Genomic DNA, 22,912 nt, shown 5'->3' with positions numbered 1-22,912 from the left:
GAGAAATATGGGATGCTATGGGAACAAAGAAACATCTTTGAAGAATTATCTTTATATTTGCAAGACTTGTAAGAGCTATTTATATCTTTCTTGTATTATTACTAAGATTGTCCCCCTCCTACTTTGCTCAGTGAAAGTGTTAATTTCTAGTGTAAGAAGGTAGAGGCTCTAGCATCTGAATAAAGGGCCAAAAGAGTTGGTGGGGGTGGGGGCGCAGCATTGAGATAAGTAGGACTAGCCAGGCACAGTATCTCTCACCTGTGATCCCAGCTACTCAGGAGGCTGAGGCAGGAGGATTGCTTGAGGCCAGGAGTTCAAGACCAGCCTGGGCCACAGAGTGAGACCCCCATCTTTAAAAAAAAAAGTAGGTCTAGTGGGAAGAAGCTACAAGGAGGCAAATTTCAATTCAATATAAGGAATTTTGTATTAATAGGTTTCCATAAATGAACTGCTGCATTAGAAGATAGCGTTTCATCAGGAGTTTTAAAAACATAGCTTGATACCTACTGAGCAGAAGCATTATAGAAAAGATTCTGTCAGGACAGCTGATAGTCCCAGCGCTTTGGGAGGCTGAGGCTGGAGGATCGCTTGAGGCCAGGAGTTCGAGACCAGCCTGGAAAACATAGACCTCATCTCTACAAAAAAAATAAATAAAAATTAGCTGGGCATGGTGGCATGCACCTATAGTACCAGCTACTCAGGAGCCTGAAGTGGGAGGATCACTCGAGCCTAGGATTTCTGGGCTGTTGGTGTGCTATGCTAATCAGGCGTCTGCACTAAGTTTGACATCAATATGGTGACCTCCCAGGAGCAAGGGAAACAAGGTTGCCTAAGGAGGGATGAATTGGCCCAGGTTGGAAACGAGCAGGGCAGCACTCCCTTGCTGATCAGCAGTAGGGTTGTGCCTGTGAATAGCCAGTGCACTCTAGCTTGGGCAATACAGCGAGACCCTGTCTCTGAAAATAACAAAAAAGATTCTATCAAGACAGATAGGATGATGAACAAAGTGAATTGTACTGTGTCTTCTGACCCACAGTTTTTATGATTCTAGGATGAAGAAAACTGGTGTAAATATTTCAGAGTATACAATTCTTTAATGTTGTACTCCTCTTGCAATTTCTTTTCTTCACTTTAGGGTGAATCGAAACGCATCACCCTGGTCCTCCAGCAGCCACAGTCTGGAGGTCCCCAAGGACATCGGCATGTTGTGCTAGGGAGTCTACCAGGCAAGATAGTGTTACAGGGCAACCAGCTGGCAGCCCTGACTCAAGCCAAGAATGCCCAAGGGCAGCCTGCCAAGGTAGTAACTATCCAGCTGCAGGTGCAGCAGCCACAGCAAAAAATCCAGATTGTACCACAACCACCATCATCGCAGCCACAGCCCCAGCAGCCACCCTCAACACAGCCAGTGACTCTGTCCTCTGTACAGCAGGCTCAGATAATGGGACCAGGACAAAGCCCAGGACAAAGACTTTCAGTACCAGTCAAGGTGGTACTGCAGCCGCAGGTGAGAGACTTACATAGTAAGGAAAAGAAAGAAAACAAAACTACTTAGTCCATTGCTGTTGCCCTCGGTAACCACTCTAGTTTTGTATCTCTGAACTGAGATGCAGACTTAATTCTTTCATCCCTGGAAACCTTATTTTAATTATATTATTAAAAGGTTAGAGAGGGATTGTTGGGTTTGGGATATGAGGTTATTTAGTATGTATTTTTGAATTGTTCCATTTACAGTCTTTTCCTAATATTATTGTGAAATGAAAATGATTTATGATATCCTTTAAATGATATTTCAGAAAGGATATAAAGAAATAAGTGATCAGTCCTCCTCCCACCCCCGCCACCCTTGCCCCCCTCCGCCCCCCAGGCAGATAAAAGGTAGGCCAAGTGTAGAATTTGAATTTTTTTACTGTTAGGCCAGAGCCCAATATTGGATATATTAGTTGTAATTTTTCTGAAGTAATGGAGATGTGTATTGATGGAAGCATAACAAAAAGATACTGAAGTTTATTTTGGCAGAATTCTTGCTTTTTCTCACCCCTCTCCCACCAAAAGAATACATTTTAAAAAATAGGTGTAGGTTCAATAAGATTTAGTCTGAGCTTGGTTCTTGAGGGATTAAAGAACTAGTTTCTAGCCCCCCTGCTTCACAGCTGGATTTTATTTAGGCCATTTAACTACAAGCAAGTTGAAATTGTAGTGTCTTTATTTCTATAGGCTGGCTCTTCCCAAGGGGCCTCTTCTGGGCTCTCTGTAGTTAAAGTTCTAAGTGCCAGTGAAGTGGCAGCTTTGTCATCACCAGCAAGCTCTGCTCCTCATTCGGGGGGAAAGACAGGAATGGAGGAAAACCGCAGATTGGAACACCAGAAGAAGCAAGAGAAAGCAAATCGGATTGTAGCAGAAGCCATTGCGAGGGCCCGTGCCCGCGGTGAGCAGAACATACCTCGAGTCTTAAATGAGGATGAGTTGCCCAGCGTTCGGCCAGAGGAGGAAGGTGAGAAGAAACGCAGGAAGAAGAGTGCTGGGGAGAGGCTGAAAGAGGAAAAGCCAAAGAAGAACAAAACATCTGGTACCTCCAAAACAAAGGGCAAGAGTAAGCTAAAGTGAGTACTCTTTGCCGTTTTGATGGGACATTTGAGGGCAGAGCACTCATTTATAAAATGGGTTGAGGAACTTACATGTATTTACTAGCTACATAGTTCAAGGTGATCTATTATAGAAAATAATAAGGCCTTCCTTTTTTCTGTCCTAATGCTCACAGGATTTGTTAAATGGAAAATTGAAATTAGCATATTTTAAGAGGAAAACACGAAGGCACAGGAAAGATAGTCACTGTGTTGGGTTTTACCTTTAAAAGCTGTGACTCTGCATTCATATATTTGTCCTGATTTTGTATTACTGTACTGTGAAAGAGATTTCTCACTACCTCCTACCACCCACATCAGTAAAAAGAGAACTACTGGAAACATAGCTGTCCTGTTCTTGCATCTCATCTGTAAATTGGAGATTTTAGCATCTACCATTAACTTTAAGCAGTGTTGACAGAAAAGTGATGGCTTGCCACATAATCTTGTCATAATTGAGTGTCCTCTGTTTCCCTTCCATGTCTTGTATCTTCTTCTCTCTTACTAGCTTTTACTCTCTGGGATTCTTCAGGCTTTGGGGTGCAAATATAATAATGCTTTATATTTGTACCGGATTTTTCAGCTTTTAAAAGACAGTTTTATATTTCTTATTTGAGCCTCAGTAACTGTCAGGACAAGTATTATCTCTCTGATATTTACAAATAATGAAACTAATGCTCTTGTAGTGACAGAAGTGGAACTGCATCTTAATCTGGTATTTATTCTTCTATCTTGTGCTACCTTCCTTCAGATATTTGTGAACACAGTAATAAGGATTTGTCAAATATGGTATAACGGTCAGTCAGTGGTTTACGAACCCTAATATCTTCTTTTTTTCAAACACCCTATTTAGTAGCTGTGTGTCCTATTGACTGTCTGGAAGTTTTGTATGTGATTGTTTACATTAATTATGTTTTTTTTACTGCTAAATTTTCTTTGCCTTCGCTGAAAATGAATTTGGTTTTTTCCTTTTTAGCACCATCACTCCTGTAGTGGGTAAGAAGAGAAAACGTAATACCTCATCTGATAATTCAGATGTGGAAGTCATGCCTGCACAGTCACCTCGAGAAGATGAAGAAAGCAGCATTCAGGTAAAAGGATCCCAAAAGAATTTAGTAGGAAAAAAACCATGTTTAATTATGGCTAACCAAACCAAGGAGATATTGAGAGATTGTAAGTCTATACACATTTCTTTGGTTTTTCTAAACTGGACGTAGGCCTAAAAGGTCAATGGACCTGGTCAATGTCTTTTTTTCTGTTGTTGTTGTTTTTTTTTTTTCTTCTTGAGACAGAGTCTTGTTCTGTCATCCAGGTCTGGAGTGCAGTGGCACGATCTCAGCTTACTTCAACCTCTGCCTCCTGGTTTCAAACAATTCTCCTGCCGAAGCCTCCCGAGTAACTGGAATTATAGGCATGCACCACCATGCCCAGCTAATTTTTGTATTTTTTTAGTAGAGACCAGGTTTCACCATGTTAGCCAAGCTGGTCTTGAACTCGTGACCTCAAGTGATCTGCCTGCCTTGGCCTCTCACTGGTCAGTGTCTTTAAATTATTTTTTTAGGCAAAGAGCGTATTACTATAAAAATAGCGATACTTGCCTGGACGTAATGACTCACACCTGTAATCCCAGCACTTTGGGAGGCCGAAGCAGGTGGATCACCTGAGGTCAGGAGTTGGAGACCAGCCTGGTCAACCTGGTGAAACCCCATCTCTACTAAAAATACAAAAATTAGCCGGGTGTGGTGGTGGGTGCCTGTAATCCCAGCTACTCGGGAGGCTAAGGCAGGAGAATCACTTGAAGCTGGGAGGTGGAGGTTGCAGTGAGCCGAGATCGTGCCATTGCACTCCAGCCTGGGCAACAGAGCGAGTCTCTGTCTCAAAGAAAAAAAGCAATACTCATTTTCTCAAATTCCAGTGTTTCAAATACTAAGCAAATCGTATGAAATCATGCTGCATGATTGCTCTTCTGGCTGGGTCAGAACTTGACTCTCTCTTCGAACTCTCCAAGAATCCCTTTGGCTTACCTTTTCTACACTTCAGGATTCTGACTCTGTGAACTAGGGTAGTTAAGGACAAAGTTTCTTCCTATGTTTTGAAGATGAGAGACATTGGAAGAGACCAAAAGAAACCAGACCAGAAGTGTAGGCTTCCATCTCTGATTTGTTGCCTTATGGCAGGCATCTCTGATTTGTAGGCTTCCATCTCTGATTTGTTGCCTTATGGCAGATTCAAGCAGTTGTCCTACCTCAGCCTCCTGAGTAGCTGGGATTACAGGTGTACTCCACCATGCCCAGCTAATTTTTGTAATTTTTAGTAGAGACAGGGTTTCGCCATGTTGGTCAGGCTGGCGTTCAACTCCTGGCCTCAAGCGATCCACCCGCCTCAGCCTCCAAAGTGCTGGGATTACAGGCAGGAGCCACTGCACCTGGCTACATTTCTTTTTTTATTAAAATAAATTTCCCAATCCCAGGTACTCTGTTATAGCAACACAAAATGGACGTGATTTGTTAAAACAACTTGTTTTTTAAGTAAAGGTTAAATAAGGATTAGAGGATTATGCAAATAAAGTAATAAAGTATTTGTTAAAAACAATGAAGGAAATTTTTAATAATACAAAATACACAGAGATTACTAAAATTTAGAAAGTGGTCTGTTAGTTTGCTAGGACCACCATAACAAAATACCACAGACTAGGTGTCTTAAACTATGGACATTTCTTTTTTCTTTGTTTCTTTGTTTCTTTTTTTTTTTTTTTTTTTGAGACAGGGTCTCGTTCTGTCACCCAGGCTAGAATGCAGTGGCGCAATCTCGGCTCACTGCAACCTCCACCCCAGGTTCAAGTGATTCTCCTGCCTCAGCCTCCCGAGTAGCTGGGATCATAGGTGTATGCCACCACGCCCAGCTAATTTTTGTGTTTTTAGTAGAGATGGAGTTTCACCATGTTGGCCAGGCTGGTCTCAATCTCTTGACCTCAGGTGATTCACCTGCCTTGTCCTCCCAAAGTGCTGGGATTACAGGTGTGAGCCACTGCGCTCGGTATGGACATTTATTTCCTTATTGTTCTGGAGGCTAGAAATCCAAGATCAAATGGTCTGCAAGTTTGTTTTCTCCTGAGGGTTTTCTTGGCTTGCAGAAGGCCACCTTCTCATTGTGTCTTCACGTGGTCCTTCCTCTATTTGTACACATCGCTGGTGTGTTTTTGTGTATCCAGATTTCTTCCTTCCATAAGGACGCTAGTCAGATTGGATTAGGGCTCAAGCTGGTGGCCTTATTTTAACTTAGTGAATGTTTGAAAGCCCTATATTTCCAATTTCCCTAATACATTCACATTCTGAGGTCCTGGGGTTAGGGGCTTCAACATGTGGATTTGGTGGGGGGATACAATTCAGTCTATGACAAGTGAGAATGACAATATTGGCAGTGAAGTTAAGGAGCAGACACTTAGACACAGTTGATGGGAATGTTAATTGGGACAATCTTTTTGGCAAGTTGGTGTTTCAATATATAGAAAAATTTAGAATGTTAATTTCATTTCACTCAATGATTCTGCACCTAGGAAATTACCTTATGAATATGTTCTCAAAAGAATGCAGTGATATATGTATTGTAGAAATATTTGCAATAGCAAGAATGTCAAAAAAATTAGATGTCCATTGGTGGAGAAATAGTTAAGTAAAATTGGCAATATTCATGCAGTATCTCTTTTTAATGTTTAAAGTATGTATGTGTGTCTGTGTGTGTACATATATGTATATGCATCAATTTTTTTCTGGAAGGATATACAAGAAATGGATAAGAATATGTATCTTTGAAGAGAAGGGTTGAATGGTAAGTGGGTCATGGTTATTGTACTTTAATTTTTTATCCTTTGGCCCTGTGTGAAATTTTTTTAACTTGACTATTTACTATTTTATTTTTCAGTTTAAAAATACATATATGAGGCCAGGTGCAGTGGCTTATGCCTGTAATCCCAGCACTTTGGGAGGCCAAGCAGGCAGATCACCTGAGGTTGGGAGTTTGAGTCCAGCCTGACCAACATGGAGAAACCCTGTCTTCACTAAAAATACAAAATTTGCTTGGCATGGTGGCAATGCCTGTAATCCCAGCTACTCTGGAGGCTGAGGGAGGAGAATCGCTTGAACCCGGGAGGCAGAGGTTGCAGTGAGCTGAGATCATGCCATTGCGCTCCAGCCTGGGCAACAAGAACAAAACTCCATTTCAAAAAAAACAAAAAAAAAAGTGTGTGAGAAAAATTACAACAGTGCAATAAAGTAGACACTGTGAAAAGTTTCCTAGAACCCAGCCTCACAGTCTCCCAGTTCTCCTCAGAGGTAGCCTCTGTTACCAATTTCTTGTATATCCTTCTGGAAATATTTCTTACTTTCATGAACACTCTACTTCTACTTCCACTAAACATTAGTATTCCATACCTACTCTTCTCTACTGTGTGTTTTCCCTAATGATATGTCTTGGAGGTTGTTCTTTAGTGAAAAAGATAGATCTACCCATTCTCCTCCTCTACTTTCTTTTAGGAAAATTTTCAGACATACACAAAAGGAAATTTTTAATGAAGTCCCATGTTCCCATTCTCCCACTTTATTATTTATCAACAGATGACTCACTCCCCACTGTCCTTACTTCCGCTCTAGTCCTGCCCGCCTTTTGGATTATTTTATTTTTTCAGACAGGGCCCAACTTTTGGCCCTATGGCGAATGAAAGTGGCTTTTATTTCCTCTCTTGTGGGAGGAGGGGGAAGGGAGCTTTCCCAGAAACATCAACCTAAAGAAGGGATGGCTGCACCCCCAGAGCTCAGGGCTCAGGGCTAGAGGAGCCGATCATTGGATTATTTGGAAGGAACGGCTCATTCTTGTCCACTTCCTGGCACTCCTGGCACTCTGCTGCAGGGTGTGCTATCTGGGGTCACTCCCCTTGGGGCAGCAGCTCCCGCATCAGCAGAGGCACTAGGTCACTAGGAGATAATCTGCTAGTTTTCACAAAGAGGAGGGGGCAGATGCCCTGAGAGAGGGAGAGAAAGCTGGAGTGGCTGACCCCATGTCCCACGCTTGCCCAGTTGTGATAACTTTCATAAGGCCTGGGTGGTGTGATCCCTCCCAGGAAGGCCTGGTGGGGCCCATAGGCAATGCGCGATCTGATGGCTGGTCCTTTAAATGTCCATCTCAAATAGCGATTCTTCATGGCCCACCCACTTAACCCACTTATCTTCTGGGCTATTGCACAGGTGGCTCTGGCTGGCTTCCTTTGGGAGCTCATCACTGGCAGGGCTGGTGACCCCAGGAATGGTGGACAGATCTCTCGGGGGTATTTTGGTCATGGGTGAGTTCCGGCACTGCAGGAATTTCTAGTCGTAGATGATCCTGGTACCTCCCGGGGTGGTGCTGAAGAGTGTGCGGCTGGGGGGTTGTGCTGTAGCTGCATGCCTTTACCCAGCACCACCCAGCGAGTGGCAGGGATGGCCCGGCTCTGGGTCTGGCTGCAGCTGCCGTCCCTGGACATGATCTCCAGTGCACAGCACCCAGGATTTTTTTCTTTATTTTTATTTTTTGGAGACAGAGTCTCTCTCTCGCCCAGGCTGGAGTGCAGTGGCACGATATTGGCTCACTGCAACCGCTGCCTCCCGGGTTCAAACAATTCTCCTGCTTTAGCCTCCGGAGTAGCTGAGACTACAGGCACATGCTGCCACGCCCAGGTAATTTTTTGTATTTTTAGTAGAGACAGGGTTTCACCATGTTGCTCAGGCTGGTCTCGAACTCCTGAGCTCAGGCAATCCGCCCGCCTCGGCCTCCCAAAGTGCTAGGATTACAGACATAAGCCACCACTCCCGGCCCACCCAGGATTATTTTAAAGCAAATCTAAGAACTTGTTTAAAGTGTTTCCTAAATTTTTGTTTAAAAAAGGTCATTTTAAGAATACTATATGATGGATGTGATAAAAATCCGGTCATCCAGAAATATATAAAGTAAAAAGTAGAAAATATCTTCTAGAAATACCCTCTAGAAATAATTTAGTTTATATATCCTCCCAGACTTTTTTAAATGAAGTAGAATATACATATCATAAAATATGCACAAATTTTATTTGTATAGTTTTGACAAATTTATCCAAGTCACTTCACCAAGTGAAGAAAATGTTTTCATCATCACCACAGTAAGTTCCCCTGTATTCCTTTGTAGTCAGTTCAGTTCCTCACTCCAGGGCATAGGCAACTAACTGCTGTTCTGCTCTCTCTTACCATAGATTAACTTAGTCTATTTTTTTTAACTTTATTTATTTATTTATTTTTTATATATTTATTTATTTTTTGAGACAGAGTCTCCCTCTGTTACCCAGGCTGGACTGGAGTGCAGTGGCGCCATCTTGGCTCAGTGCAAGCTCCACCTCCCGGGTTCACTCCATTCTCCTGCCTCAGCCTCCCGAGTAGCTGTGACTACAGGCGTGCGCCACCATGCCCAGCTCATTTTTAAAAATTTTTAATTGAGACAGGGTTTCACCATGTTACCCAGGATGGTCTTAATATCCTGACCTCGTAATCTGCCCACCTTGGCCTCCCAAAGTGCTGGGATTACAGGTGTGAGCCACCGTGCCCAGCTATTTTATTTATTTTTTGAGACAGGGTCTCACTCTCACCCAGGCTGGAGTGCAGTGGTGTGATCTCGGCTCACTGCAGCCTCCACCTCCTGCACTCAGGTGATCCTTGTGCCTCAGCCTCCCAAGTAGCTGGGATTACAGGTGTGCGCCTCCATGCCCAGCTCATTTTTTTGTATTTTTAGTAGAGACAGTGTTTCACCATGTTGGAGAGGCTGGTCTCGAACTCCTGACCTCAAATGATCTGCCCGCCTTGGCCTTCCAAAGTGCTGGGATTACAGGTGTGATCCACCATGCCTGGCCTTGAACTTTAAGTAGTATCATACAGTATGTACTTTTGGGTCTCACTTCTTTCAGCATAGTTTTTTGCTGTTCTTTTTCTTCTGCCCACACATCAGTGAGAAAGGCATAATGTTTTCGATAATTCATCCATGCTAAATAAATGAGTAGTTTATTTTTTTCTTCAGTAATATTTGACTTTATGAATATACAAACATGACTTTGTAGGACTCTGTAAGTTTTCCAAAGTGATTATGTCGTTTTATACTTCACCAGTAGAGTTCCAGTTGATACACATCTTCAACATTTGGTATTATCAATCTACCCCATTCTTTTTTATTGATATATATACGTACGTCTGTGTGTGTGTGTATATATATCTATATATATACTTTTTTTTTTTTTTTGAGACGGAGTCTCGCTGTGTTGCCTCGGCTGGAGTGCAGTGGCGTGATCTCGGCTCACTGCAAGCTCCGCCTCCTGGCTTCACGCCATTTTCCTGCTTCAGCCTCCCGAGTCGCTGGGACTACAGGCGCCCACTACCACACCTGACTAATTTTTTGTATTTTTAGTAGAGACGGGGTTTCACTGTGTTAGCCAGGATGGTCTTGATCTTCTGACCTTGTGATCTGCCAACCTTGGCCTCCCAAAGTGCTGGGATTACAGGCGTGAGCCACTGCATCTAGCTATTTTTATATTTTTTATAAAATAGAGACAGGGTCTCACTATCTTGCCCAGGCTGGTCTTGAACTCCTGGGCTCGAGTGATCCTCCCACCTCAGTCTCCCAGAGTGCTAGGATTACAGGTGTGAGCCACTGCATCCATCCTGCACTCTTTTTTAATAGTTCTATAGTATGATTCAGTTTTAAGGCTATAGCATAATTTATTGAACCAGTCCCCTGTTGATGGGCCTTCAGGTTTTTTCTGGTCTCCTACTCCCACAAGTAATGCTCCAGAGATTTGTGCACATATGCAAATTTATAGGATAGTATCTTTGAGGTGGAATTGATAGGTCAAAGGGTGTTGCCAAATTTTTCTCCATGAAAGTCGTGCCTATGTGTACTTTTACCAAAAGTGTATGAATTCTTATTTAAAAATATTTTGATCAAACTTGCTGATTTTTGCCAGTCTCTTGGGTGAAAACAAAAATATAAAATTTTTAAATATAAAATTATATTTGTATTGGTATAAAATTAATTTTATACTAATCAGGTTTGCTCACTGCAACCTCCACCCCCTGGGTTCAAGCAATTCTCCTGCCTCAGCCTCCTGAGTAGCTAGGACTACAGGCATCTGCCACCATGCCCATTAATTTCTGTATTTTTAACAGAGACGGAGTTTCACCATGTTGGCCAGGCTGGTCTCAAACTCCTGACCTCAGGTGATTCACCCACCTCGGCCTCCCAAAGTGCTAGGATTACAGGCGTGAGCCACCACTCCCAGCCAATTTAGTTTTGTAGATAATTAATCTTTGTGTTTTCATAAATGGGATCTTTTATTATATTTTCTGGTTGATTATATCTATACATAGAAATAATTTTTAAAAATTAGTTTTATACCATTCAAGTTTACTAGTTTCAGTAGTTCTTTCATTTGATTCTTTGAGGTTTTCCAGAGAGAGAATCATAATTGAAAAATAATTTTATCTCTTCTTTTTTCCCAATTTTTTTTTTTTTTTTTTTTTTTTTTTTTGAGACGGAGTCTTGGTCTGTCATCCAGGCCGGAGTGCAGTGGTGCGATCTTGGCTCACCACAACCTCCACCTCCTGGGTTCAAGCGATTCTCCTGCCTCAGTCTCCCGAGGAGCTGGGATTACAGGCATGTGCCACCACACCTGGCTAATTTTGTATTTTTATTAGAGATGGGGTTTCTCGATGTTGGTCAGGCCAGTCTCAAACTCCCGACCTCAGATGATCCGCCTGCCTCGGCCTCCCAGAGTGCTGGTATTACAGGCATGAGCCACCACACCAGGCCTCCTTCCCAGTTTTTTATCATGAGCTGGAAGTGTTACTTAAATTACTTAATTAGAAAATGTTTAATTCAGCCACTTGAAAGAATAAGGTAAATCTAAAATGTATATGGAAAACATTTCCAGGAAATATTAAGTAAAAAAGTAAGTGGCAGAACAGTACATACAGTGGATTCTGTTTATTAAAACAAAAAACCTTTAGAACTAAGACAAAAAAGCAAAAAATGGAAAGAAAATATTCTTGCACCTTCGCACTTCCGGATTGCTTCTAGTGTGAGTTGTATTGCACCCTGCAGCCTAAGAATCCAGTTTTGATTTCCCAGAGCTTCTTGCCACTAGTGGACAGGTTTTTCTCAGTGGATTCTTGGCCTTTCATAACACAGTTAAGCAAATTAATATATGATCAATATGTAGAATAAATCACATTGTTTGACAAATAATCTCCTTATCATCTTTTGGTTTGATTTTTCATGAAAATTTTGGAGTAAAATCGAAGTATATGACCACGAGCAAATAATTTTAAAAGACTTCTCTGTGAGAGACCTAACCAGTCACTCTTAACTACTTTGTGCTCTACAGAAGAGACGCTCAAACCGCCAAGTTAAGCGAAAAAAATATACCGAGGACCTGGATATAAAGATCACAGATGATGAAGAAGAAGAAGAGGTCGATGTAACTGGTCCCATAAAACCTGAGCCTATCCTCCCTGAACCAGTGCAAGAACCAGATGGCGAGACTTTGCCTTCCATGCAGTTCTTTGTGGTAAGCTGTAAACTCAAGTAATTTCAGAGGATTGCCTTGCTGATCACAATCATCTGTTGACTGACTGCATCTTTTGCTGCAGGAGAATCCCAGTGAAGAAGATGCAGCCATTGTAGACAAAGTGCTTTCTATGCGGATTGTGAAGAAGGAGGTGAAGGCTTTTTAATTTTTTTTTTTTTTTATAGACAAATTCTCACTATGTTACCCAGGCTAAAGTGCAGTGGCTATTCATAGATATGATCATAGCGTACTGTGAACATCTGGGCTCTAGCTATTCTTCTGCCTCAGCCTCCTGAGTATCTGGGACTACCATTGTGCACCACTGCGCCTGGCTCTTCTCTGTCTTAATATTAACCCGTAATGCTATGTTCACAGGCTTTATTTAATGAGCACCTTTGGATGTCAGATATATTGCTAGGGTCTAGTTGTGAGAGATCATGGGGGAAAGTTAGCTAGAAAACAGGAACTGCTTTACTGGTGCTTCTTTTATTTATCTGTTTAGAGTGGGTAAAGGCTTACTTTTTCCAGCTATCAGGCCTCTATTATTGAAGTACCAGACTAGTTCCTTAATCTCTGAGTTATTAATATATTCAGGGATTATTGGTGTGAAGTTCTGAAATGTGTGGTTAAAATTAAAAAGTTCATTCTTTTACCAATAAGGGACTAGTAACTAAATTTATTTCTTTTTTCTTAGCTTCCTTCTGGACAATATACTGAAGCAGAAGAATTCTTTGTCAAGTACAAGAACTAGTACGTTATCTGTGCAAAAAGCTTGTCACCCCAAATTCCACAGGGTGGTAAAAAGTTCTCCTGGGTATCCTGGGTGGGAATGTGTCCCTTTTTTATAGTCTTGTAGCCCAGATTGCTATTTTTAATGGGGAAAAATGGCTATTCAGAGAGAAATTCAGGAATTGACATGACTCTTATTATTTCCTTGTAGGTAAGTGGAGTGAGGGTGGTTCCTGATAAAATGTCTTGTGATTCTCTTTACCTTAGTTTAGCACTAAGATCTTGCTACTCAAAATATGGTCTTCTGTGGATCAGCAGAATTAGCATTACTTGGGTGCTTTTTAGAAATGTGGGCTTTCAAGCACTGTGGTTTGTATACAAATTAGAGTTTCAGAAGCACTGACCTAAGAGACTCTTTCCCAATTTAAGCCTATATTTGTTATGTCTGCTTCCAACTAATCCCAAAATTTCAGATAGTAGCCTGCCACCTTCTTTTACTTGCACCATGACTGGATTTTTCCATCCCCCTTAGCTCCTATCTGCATTGTGAATGGGCTACTATCTCCCAACTAGAGAAGGATAAGAGGATCCATCAAAAATTAAAGCGCTTCAAAACCAAAATGGCTCAGATGAGACACTTCTTCCATGAGGTAATTAGGAAGAGGTATTGCCTGTCATTTCTTTCATAGAAGCACAAATTACTGGGGTTGTCAGCCTTAGCTGATTCTTCAAAATACTTGTAATTGGTTTGTATATATAGGTGTAAACTTTTAATTTTGGTCATTGACTTTCCTTACTTAACTGCCGTTGCATTGTTTTCTTAGGTTTAAATATGTTTCATTTATTAGTTATAGGGTATTTTGAAATTAACTTCCTCAATGCACATGAAGTATTTTCAAAACTGATGATAACACTGACTGCTGGTCCACTTGAGGCATTCTTCCTCTAATGTCTATCTTTAGCTCTTGATGGTTTCTGTAGACCTGTTATTAAGAGAGAACATTTATTTTCTCAAATTTCTAATCCAGTGTGATTAGAAATAGGGATAAAGGAGCTTTAATTTCCAATATCCAGGTTTACTGATAAACACTGGAGCAAGATGAGTGAAGAAATATGTCTGTTATATTTGCAGTGTTCATGCTTGATAAGAGTAGTTTTGGTTGTATGTTGCAAGTAGAAGAAAAAGTGGGATGGATGGACAAGTGAAAGAGATGAAGGAATGGAAATAGCATGTGTTTAAACCCTTGAAAAAGTTCAGGTATGGCGCTGGGTGCAGTGTCTCACGCCCGTAATCCCAGCACTTCAGGAGGCCAAGGCAGGCAGATCACTTGAGGTCAAGAGTTTGAGACTAGCATGGCCAACACGGTGAAATCCCATCTCTACTAAAAATACAAAAATTAGCTGGGCGTAGTGGCAGGCTCCTGTAATCCCAGCTACTCGGGAGGCTGAAGCAGGAGAATCACTTGAACCTAGGAGGTGGAGGTTGCTGTGAGCCAAGATCACACTACTGCACTCCAGCCTGGGCAACAGAGCAAGGCTCTACCTCAAAAAAAAAAAAAAAGAAGTTTAGGTATAAAGCAGAGTAGAAAAATCATTGCGGGAGATGTAGAATCAAAGGAGGTCTTATTTTAAAATTTGAAATATGGAACATATACGTGTATTTATGGCAATGACTCAGTAGAGGGATTTCTAAGAATATAAGAAGCAATGGACACCAGAGCATATATGGAGAGAATGACCTCTGTTAGAAAGAGACACTCACTGGTAACAGGTGAGAAGTTGGGTATAGACTCCGGTAAATTCATAGGATTTGATGTTATGAAAAAAGGGAACGCCCATCAGATAGCTTCTAATTTCTTTAAAAATTTTGAAGTAGGATTCTCTGCTAAAGGTGAGGTAGAAGAGTGGGTTTGCTGGACAGTGATCTTTTGGTCTTATTGTTTGGTTTCATAACTCATCTAGGATGAAGAGCCCTTTAATCCAGATTACGTAGAGGTGGATAGGATATTGGATGAGTCTCACAGTATTGACAAGGACAATGGGGAGGTGAGTTGTTGAGGCATGGAGTAACGTGACCATCCTCTTACATTTCTGCTGGTGGGTTTGTCAGTCCTTTCTTTTTCAGGTGTGGCTGCAAAATCCCGTGGACTGAAAAGGTATTTCTAAATTTTTCTGTGGAATCCTTTGAAAGATAATGGGAGGTAAGGGAGTAGGGAGAGATGCTAAAAGGAAAGTTTTCTGTAAAGTCAAACATGTAGAAGCTAAGTACAGAAAAGTCATTCACCTTGATTTCATTTTTCCTCGTATTTTAAATGCGAGACTCTTGACATACAGTTGGAGGTGGGGTGTGGGGCAGGGGAAGGGGATACTTCACAAATTCCTAAATTTATGAATATAAAGATACTTGTACAGGCTCACTCCTAGCTTTCTACAAATCGTGTTCTTGAGAATGGGCTACTTACTGAACTCACCATTAGTTAAATATCTCATTTGTCATTAAAACAGATCTGTTGGCCAGGCGCAGTGGCCCACACCTGTAATCCCAGCACTTTGGAAGGCCGAGGTGGGCAGATCATGAGGTTGGCAGTTCGAGACCAGCTTGGCCAACATAGTGAAACCCCGTCTCTACTAAAAATACAAAACTTAGCCAGGTGTGGTGGCGCATGCCTGTAGTCCCAGCTACTCAGGAGGCTGAGGCAGGAGAATCTCTTGAACCCAGGAGGCAGAAGTTGTGGTGACCTGAGATCATGCCACTGCACTCCAGCCTGGGCAACAGAGTGAGACTCCGTCTCAATTAAAAAACAAAAACAAACAACAAAAAAAAACCAGATCTACATTTGAATCTGTATTGTAATTAGTTAAGTTTTTTCTTTTTGCTTTTTCTTTTTTTTTTTTTTTTTTCCCTTTTGAGACTGTCTTCTCTCTGTCACCCAGGTTGGGGTGCAATGGTGTGATCTTGGCTCATCAATTGCAACCTCCGCCTCCCCGATTCAAGGAATTCTTGTGCCTCAGCCTCCTGAGTAGCTGGGACTACAAGTGTGTGCCATCATGCCCAGCTAGTTTTTATATTTTTAGTACAGACGGGGTTTCACCGTGTTGGCCAGGCTGGTCTTGAACTCCTGACCTCAGGTGATCTTCCCTGCGTTGGCCTCCCAAAGTGCTGGGATTATGGACGTGAGCTACCATGCCTGGCACCTTTTTCATTTTTAAATGGTCATCTAGGTCTTAGCCACCAGTGAATTCTTCTTTTAAATTTACTTTTAATTTTTTTTAGGCTATAAACCATCATTTTCTTAGAATTTGTCACTTTATTTTTACTTCTAGTAGGACTTTTTGGTTTAGCTTAGCAGGGTCATAAAGAAAATTTTTATCACATCTGACGCTTTATACAGTAACCCAGTAGAGAACAGCAGAACCTTTTTAAGATGTTAGTGTTGAGTGGGTGAACTGGGCTTTTTCATGACTTTTTCAAGTGTCTTGATCCTCCCATACATCATTCTAATAGGACCTCTGAGTTAAATTCCAAAGTTTATTCTACTTTATAAGTCTTCAGGTTCACTCAGATAGTCAGAATCTTAGATATCCAGGACCCAGTATAATTCATTGTCTTTAAATCCGAACAAGCATGCTTCATATAACATATTCTGCTTTTGAAGTTGGGGTGGTAGTATCGTGTATGTGTTTGTGTGAGTTGAGTGGAGAATGGGCTGGATTTTAGGGCAGGTTGTTAGCTATTTTTAAATTCTCATCATTTTTCAGGATCTCAGCCTTTCCAGCCTTGACAGTCTTATGCTTTTTATCATACCTACCCTTCTAAAAGCAATTGGCCTTTAGTTAGGCCCCTTTGGAATGTCTTGCAAATGACATAACAGATGATAATGTTTTCATACTCTAATACTATAATTTATGCTCCCAGTATTGGCTAATACTATTCTATATACCCATTTTCCCCCTCTCTGCAAAATAAGTTTGTCATCCATTTTATATTACCTAATGGTGGAAATAAATATTACAATAGATATTATGCTGGAAATGTGTGACCTGGACAAATGGCTTTATATAGAGAGTGACTTGAGTTACTATGTTAAAGAAAAAGGTAAAAGAGCAAGCAGCTGGATCAATTCCAGAGATTCAAGATCTGTGACTACATTGAGGCACTTTCACATATTTTCTTGGCTATTTTAAGTTTTCTATGAATTGATAATTAGAGATTCTTGTTGATTACACTAGGCCCAATCTAATCCTTGCTTTATACTTTATAAGCCAAAAATGGAGATGCAGTAAGTGCAGTGATCATCTTGAATAGTGAAAATAGGAGCCGTTTACCATTAGTCACTGCTCCTTCACTTTCAGTGGAATACCTACATAAACTAGTACTTACTGTAGTTGAACTTTTTAGCATTTTCTCTTCTTCTTTACTTTTATTACCTCTTTTTGGTGATAAACTCTTGTTAGCTCCTAGCTTCCTGGGGCTCACAAGGACATTTCTTTACCACCATATAAGTGTTCTTGAGGTGCATCTGCACTGAGCTCTAGGGGCCCAGAAGCCAGTATATGCTGATAGTCCTCATCGTAAAGGTAGCCTAGCTGCCACTGTGTCAAATTTGGCTCCAGGAGAACAGTATGGCACAGAAACGTGTCTTTTAATTTCAACATGGTATAGGAAAAGATTAGCCTTTTTTTTTTTTTGTCTGTTTAGTTGATGAGGATATTGTTTTAGTGCTTAGTGTTCTAGAAACTAGTGGGTAGAAATTTCCTTTTAGAACAGATTCAGATAAATTGCTTTGAAGAATGATCAAAGCCATATAGTGTATTAGAAGGTGAACCTTTGGTCGGTGTGTTTGGCCTGACTTTTTCAACAGCTTTTAGGTACTGATACTTCGTGATCTGATTTTACAATCAAATTTTTATTCTTTAACCAGCGCAGAGAACACAGAATCAGTTTCTTAAGGCTTTGGTTTCTTCTCTCCTAGCCTGTTATTTACTACCTGGTGAAATGGTGCTCTCTGCCCTATGAGGATAGCACATGGGAGCTAAAAGAAGATGTTGATGAGGGCAAGATTCGAGAATTTAAACGGATTCAGTCAAGACACCCAGAACTCAAAAGGGTGGTAAGTATATTTGCATTGGAGTATAAAGACCTACATAGGAAATGATTTAATTTTTTTTCCCCTATGGAATTTTTTGTTGTTTTAGCTTTTTATTATGGAAATTTCAAATATATAAAAATTGAAGAAATGGTATAATGTACCCATCACCCACTTAACAATTATCAGTACACATCTAGTCTTATGTCATATATTTTCCTACCCATTAATTCCCGTTTCCCAGGTTATTTTAAATCAAATCCCAGATTCATTTATTTCATCTGTAAATATTACAGTGTTTTTGCTAAAAGAAATAATACCATTATTACACCTAAAAAAATGTAATCATTCTTTAATATCATCAAGTCACTGGTACCAGTCATTGCATACATTTCCCTGATTGTCTTCTAATTTTTGTTAAATTATTTAAATTTGGTTCTCAATAAGGTCCATATATTGCTATCAGTTAATATGTCTCAAGTTTCTTGTAAGCTCCCCCTTGATCTCCTCCTCTCCCTCCATTATAATTGTCTCATGAAGAAATCAGGTGATTTGTTTTGTAGGATTTTCCATAGGCTGAAGTTTGCTAATTACACTACTCTTGGTACTTTTTTACATGTTCGCTGTCCCTGATATTTCACATGAATGCTTAGGTTTAGAGCAACACTGTACAATAAAACATTTTAGAGCTGTGCTGTCTAATACAGTAGTCACTAGCCATGTGTTTTGTTTGTTTGTTTTTTAACATTGTAGAAAGCTCTGTTAGACATCACTGTTCTACAGGCTTGATCAGATGTGAGAGGGAAGCCAGTAACTGCTTCATAGATGGTGGTGTGTACTTCCATCAGGTTGTGTTTTGTGATGTTGTCAGCCATTTGTGATCATTATGGACCCATAAAGTAACGTTATGAACTCATGAATTTAAATATATTTGACATGTTTTAATCCAAACAATGTTGTTTTGAATTGACTTTAACTATTAGAACTTACCTAGTTAAGTCTTACCTTTTTTTAGTGTCTCCACTCCATTTATTCAAACATCTTGTTTTTTTAGAATCGTCCACAGGCAAGTGCCTGGAAGAAATTGGAGCTGTCACATGAATATAAAAACAGAAACCAGCTACGGGAATATCAGTTGGAAGGGGTCAATTGGCTGCTCTTTAATTGGTATAACAGGTAAAGGAAAGAATGGGCCCATAAGATGTAAGCTTAGTTCTGGGATTATTTTTATTTGTTTTCTATTGAAACAATTTCTTCCTACATACTCTATTTTTTTAAAGATAGTATCTTTTAACTGTTTTTTTTTTTTTTCCCATGGTGAATCTGCAGGCAGAACTGCATCCTGGCTGATGAGATGGGATTGGGCAAAACTATTCAGTCCATTGCCTTCTTGCAGGAAGTATATAATGTGGGCATCCATGGTCCCTTCTTGGTCATTGCCCCACTGTCCACAATTACTAACTGGGAGCGAGAATTTAATACATGGACAGAAATGAACACTATTGTGTACCATGGCAGTCTGGCCAGCAGGCAGATGATCCAGCAGTATGAAATGTACTGCAAAGATTCACGGGTAAGTTGTATGTCTTGGGAATACTATAGCTTAGAGAAAGTTAGCCAAGGTACCTGGTATTTTAGGGGCTATATATGAATAGAAGATTTTTATCGAAAGTCTTAAAAATGCCTATGGTTTAAGGCATTTTTATATAGCAGTGTGCAGGGCATTTTTTTGACTTTGCTTTGATCAGTAGAAATTCTGATTTTATTTGTGAACATACACATTTTAAGTAGAATTTTGTTAGCATCAATGAATTGTAATCACAGTATTTTATAGAAATTAAATTCCTTTAGCCACTTAATCCGTGTGGTGGTGAGCTTATTTCTTTTCCCCTTTTTAGTCTCCTGAAATTTTCATCAAAATCAGTTTCTTTTTCTAAATGGTCAGGCGTGGTGGCTCATGCCTGTAATCCTAGCACTTTGGAAGGCCGAGGTGGGCTTATTACCTAAGGTCAGGAATTCGAGACTAGCCTGGCCAATATGGTGAAACCTATCTCTACTAAAGAGATAAAAATTAGCCAGGTGTGGTGGTGGGCACCTGTAATCCCAGCTACTCAGGAGGGTGAGGCAGGATAATTGCTTGAACCCAGCAGGCAAAGGCTGCAGTGAGCCGAGATCATGTCGCTGCACTCCATCCTGGGCGACAAAGTGAGGCTGTGTCTCAAAAAAGGAAAAAGATCAGTTCCTTTTTCCGTGTAAATTTGAAAACAAAATTGGAACTACCTATCGTGTATTAGCATGAATTTTATGGTTTTTCTACTATTAGTTTTCTTTTTTTTATTTCTACCAAATCAAATCTTCTCGTCATGTTTTGCAGCTTTTAATTTTGTTAAAATGATTTCGTTCTTTTGTCAATTTTTAGACATCAGCCAATATTATGTTCTGTATTAGCTATTTTCATTTTTATTATCTTGTATGTTTCAGCATTGTCCAGCAGTTGTGGATTTCATTGTTAATCAACAAAAGATCTAGGGCAGAGATACATGAGCTAGGCATACAGCAGAGTAAAAAATGTCTAGCCTCTCATTCAATGAGTCTGTCATTTTCCCAAGAAGCTGAATATGTTGAGGAAGCAATGTTTCTTACATTCAGTGATATGGCACTATTTTTCAGGAAGATAAACAGCGGTGGAGGTGGGTGGTGGTGCAGTTTGTATTTCCTATTAAACATGCCTTAATATAGACAAGTAATTCAGAAGAACTCCTCATTTAGATACATTTTAGGTTTTTTCTGACTCTACTGCCTTCATGCTTAGGGACGCCTCATCCCAGGCGCATACAAGTTTGACGCTCTGATCACCACTTTTGAGATGATTTTGTCAGATTGTCCTGAGCTTCGTGAAATTGAGTGGCGTTGTGTTATCATTGATGAAGCCCATCGACTGAAAAACCGTAATTGCAAGCTGCTTGATAGTCTCAAGCACATGGACCTGGTGAGTTCCACACTGACTTGTGGGCAGAAACAACTGGAACTCACCTTAATTCCTTGTGGTATTAAAATAACCCTAGTTTAGCAGAGGAGAAGAAAGGTCTGAATCTTAGTATTGAACAGTGGGGATGACCCATGGGAATGGTAACCTGAAAATCATGTAAAAGTCATACATTTTAGAATTGGGAAGTTTAGTGATAACCAGAAGGAGAGGTAGGAAACTATATTGGTTACCTATTACTACATAACAAAATACTCCAAAACTTAATGTCCTACAACAAGTATATTTTTCATGATCTTCTAGCTCAACCACTTAGGCTGAGTTCAGCTAGTTGGTTCTTAGGATGCTGTTGCCCGGAGTCAGTATTGCTGCAGCTGGCAGTTGATGCTGGTTCTTATCTGGAGCACCTGGGTTCCACATGGCCTCCCATCCTCCATAAGCCAGATTGAGCTTCTTTGTGTGGTAGTCTCAGGGCAATATTCTGAAACTCAGTGTCACTTCCGCTACATTCTTGTTCTGGCAAGTAATAAGGCAAGCCTAGGGCTGAACCTTAATAGGAACAGCAGCAAATTAATGACCATATTTAATCCAGCTCAGTTACATTCCCTAGAGGACAGCAGATTTTAGAATATCTGTGGAGAGTTGAATATGGAGAGACATATGTAATTGGAATAAACATGATCTGAATTACTGTTTTTAAATTTGCTTATAATATTTATGTTATCTCAATACATTAATGTCAGAGGGATTTCTTGAATGCTTTGTGTTTATCGAAAGGGGAGAAATGGAAGAAAAGTTAATGGACCAGTGATCTGGTCCATTCTCATCATTTTATAGATAAAGAAATTAAAGGTTATATCTGTTAAAGATTATATACTTGGTAGGAAACCCCAGAAGTCCATCATGTTTTTTAATTTTATTCTTTTGTTTCCTCAATTGCTAGGAACACAAAGTGCTACTCACAGGAACACCATTGCAAAACACTGTAGAAGAACTGTTTAGCTTGCTTCATTTCTTGGAACCGTCACAATTTCCCTCAGAATCAGAGTTTCTCAAGGACTTTGGGGATCTCAAGACAGAGGAACAGGTAAGAAATCTATCTGATGAGGTACTAACTCAGGACAAAAAAGATGAAGTTTGTACAAGGCAGACATCTGTTGTCATGGGTATCTCAAGGGCCTTTCTGAACTCCTTATAACCTTGTGCCTACATCATTTGTGGCATCATCCAAAGTATACATTTCTTAGATAATGGAAAACTGTAATTTTTCCATGTTTGTACATAATGTGAGAATGTTTGCCCTCATATTATTGATTTCTTTTTCTGTCTGTAATGGACTACAGGTTCAAAAGCTACAGGCCATTCTTAAGCCAATGATGCTGAGAAGACTCAAAGAGGATGTTGAAAAAAACTTGGCACCCAAACAGGAAACTATTATTGAAGTAGAGCTGACTAACATCCAGAAGAAATACTATCGGGCTATTTTGGAGAAGAATTTCTCCTTCCTTTCCAAAGGGGCAGGTCATACCAACATGCCTAATCTACTTAACACAATGATGGAGTTGCGCAAGTGCTGCAACCACCCATATCTCATCAATGGTGAGGGAATTCTTGGTATATACCTGAACTTCTGAGTACCTGTGTTTACTTTCTAGATGATACTCCTTGGGGACAGTGAATGCATTGACTCATCCAACCTAATTTGGGGTGGGGACTGAGGAATGGGAAATGGTTCCCCTTTTTAAAAAGAGATTCTAAGCCTGGGCAACATGATGAAACCCCACCTCTACAAAAAATACAAAAATTAGCCAGGTGTGATGGCAGGCATCTGTGGTTCCAGCTACTTAGGAGACTGAGCTTGGAGGATCGCTTG

General features: G+C 40.4%; 1 protein-coding gene, 1 long non-coding RNA gene and 1 pseudogene across 17 annotated transcripts in view; 1 reads left to right on the top strand and 2 right to left on the bottom strand.

Moving 5' to 3' along the window:
• CHD8 (chromodomain helicase DNA binding protein 8) overlaps positions 1-22,912 on the top strand; it is a 67,988-nt gene that overhangs the window by 25,554 nt on the left and 19,522 nt on the right. For all 15 annotated transcript variants that reach the window (XM_077940586.1, XM_077940584.1, XM_015143251.3 and 12 more), the window contains 14 exons: positions 1,136-1,507; positions 2,218-2,603; positions 3,601-3,715; positions 12,055-12,237; positions 12,320-12,388; positions 12,932-12,987; positions 13,499-13,616; positions 14,929-15,012; positions 17,940-18,077; positions 19,108-19,229; positions 19,383-19,626; positions 20,866-21,042; positions 21,983-22,126; positions 22,383-22,638. In XM_077940586.1, coding sequence (XP_077796712.1) covers positions 1,136-1,507; positions 2,218-2,603; positions 3,601-3,715; positions 12,055-12,237; positions 12,320-12,388; positions 12,932-12,987; positions 13,499-13,616; positions 14,929-15,012; positions 17,940-18,077; positions 19,108-19,229; positions 19,383-19,626; positions 20,866-21,042; positions 21,983-22,126; positions 22,383-22,638 — 2,464 coding nt within the window. The remainder of the gene's footprint in view (positions 1-1,135; positions 1,508-2,217; positions 2,604-3,600; positions 3,716-12,054; positions 12,238-12,319; positions 12,389-12,931; positions 12,988-13,498; positions 13,617-14,928; positions 15,013-17,939; positions 18,078-19,107; positions 19,230-19,382; positions 19,627-20,865; positions 21,043-21,982; positions 22,127-22,382; positions 22,639-22,912) is intronic.
• LOC144330165 (uncharacterized) lies at positions 1,867-11,711 on the bottom strand. Its single transcript, XR_013396081.1, has 2 exons — positions 10,929-11,711; positions 1,867-3,150 (listed from the first exon to the last, which is right to left on the bottom strand). It is a non-coding gene; the product is annotated as an uncharacterized LOC144330165 (long non-coding RNA).
• Positions 6,879-8,271, bottom strand: LOC144330157 (eukaryotic translation initiation factor 4E-binding protein 1 pseudogene; annotated as a pseudogene). Its single transcript, XR_013396073.1, has one exon. The product of XR_013396073.1 is annotated as a eukaryotic translation initiation factor 4E-binding protein 1 pseudogene (transcript).

The sequence above is a fragment of the Macaca mulatta genome, chromosome 7 (assembly GCF_049350105.2).
Source record: "Macaca mulatta isolate MMU2019108-1 chromosome 7, T2T-MMU8v2.0, whole genome shotgun sequence".
Lineage (NCBI taxonomy): Eukaryota > Metazoa > Chordata > Mammalia > Primates > Cercopithecidae > Macaca > Macaca mulatta.
The sequence above is the reverse complement of the archived record's forward strand: the minus strand, read 5'-3'. Positions and strand labels throughout refer to the sequence as shown.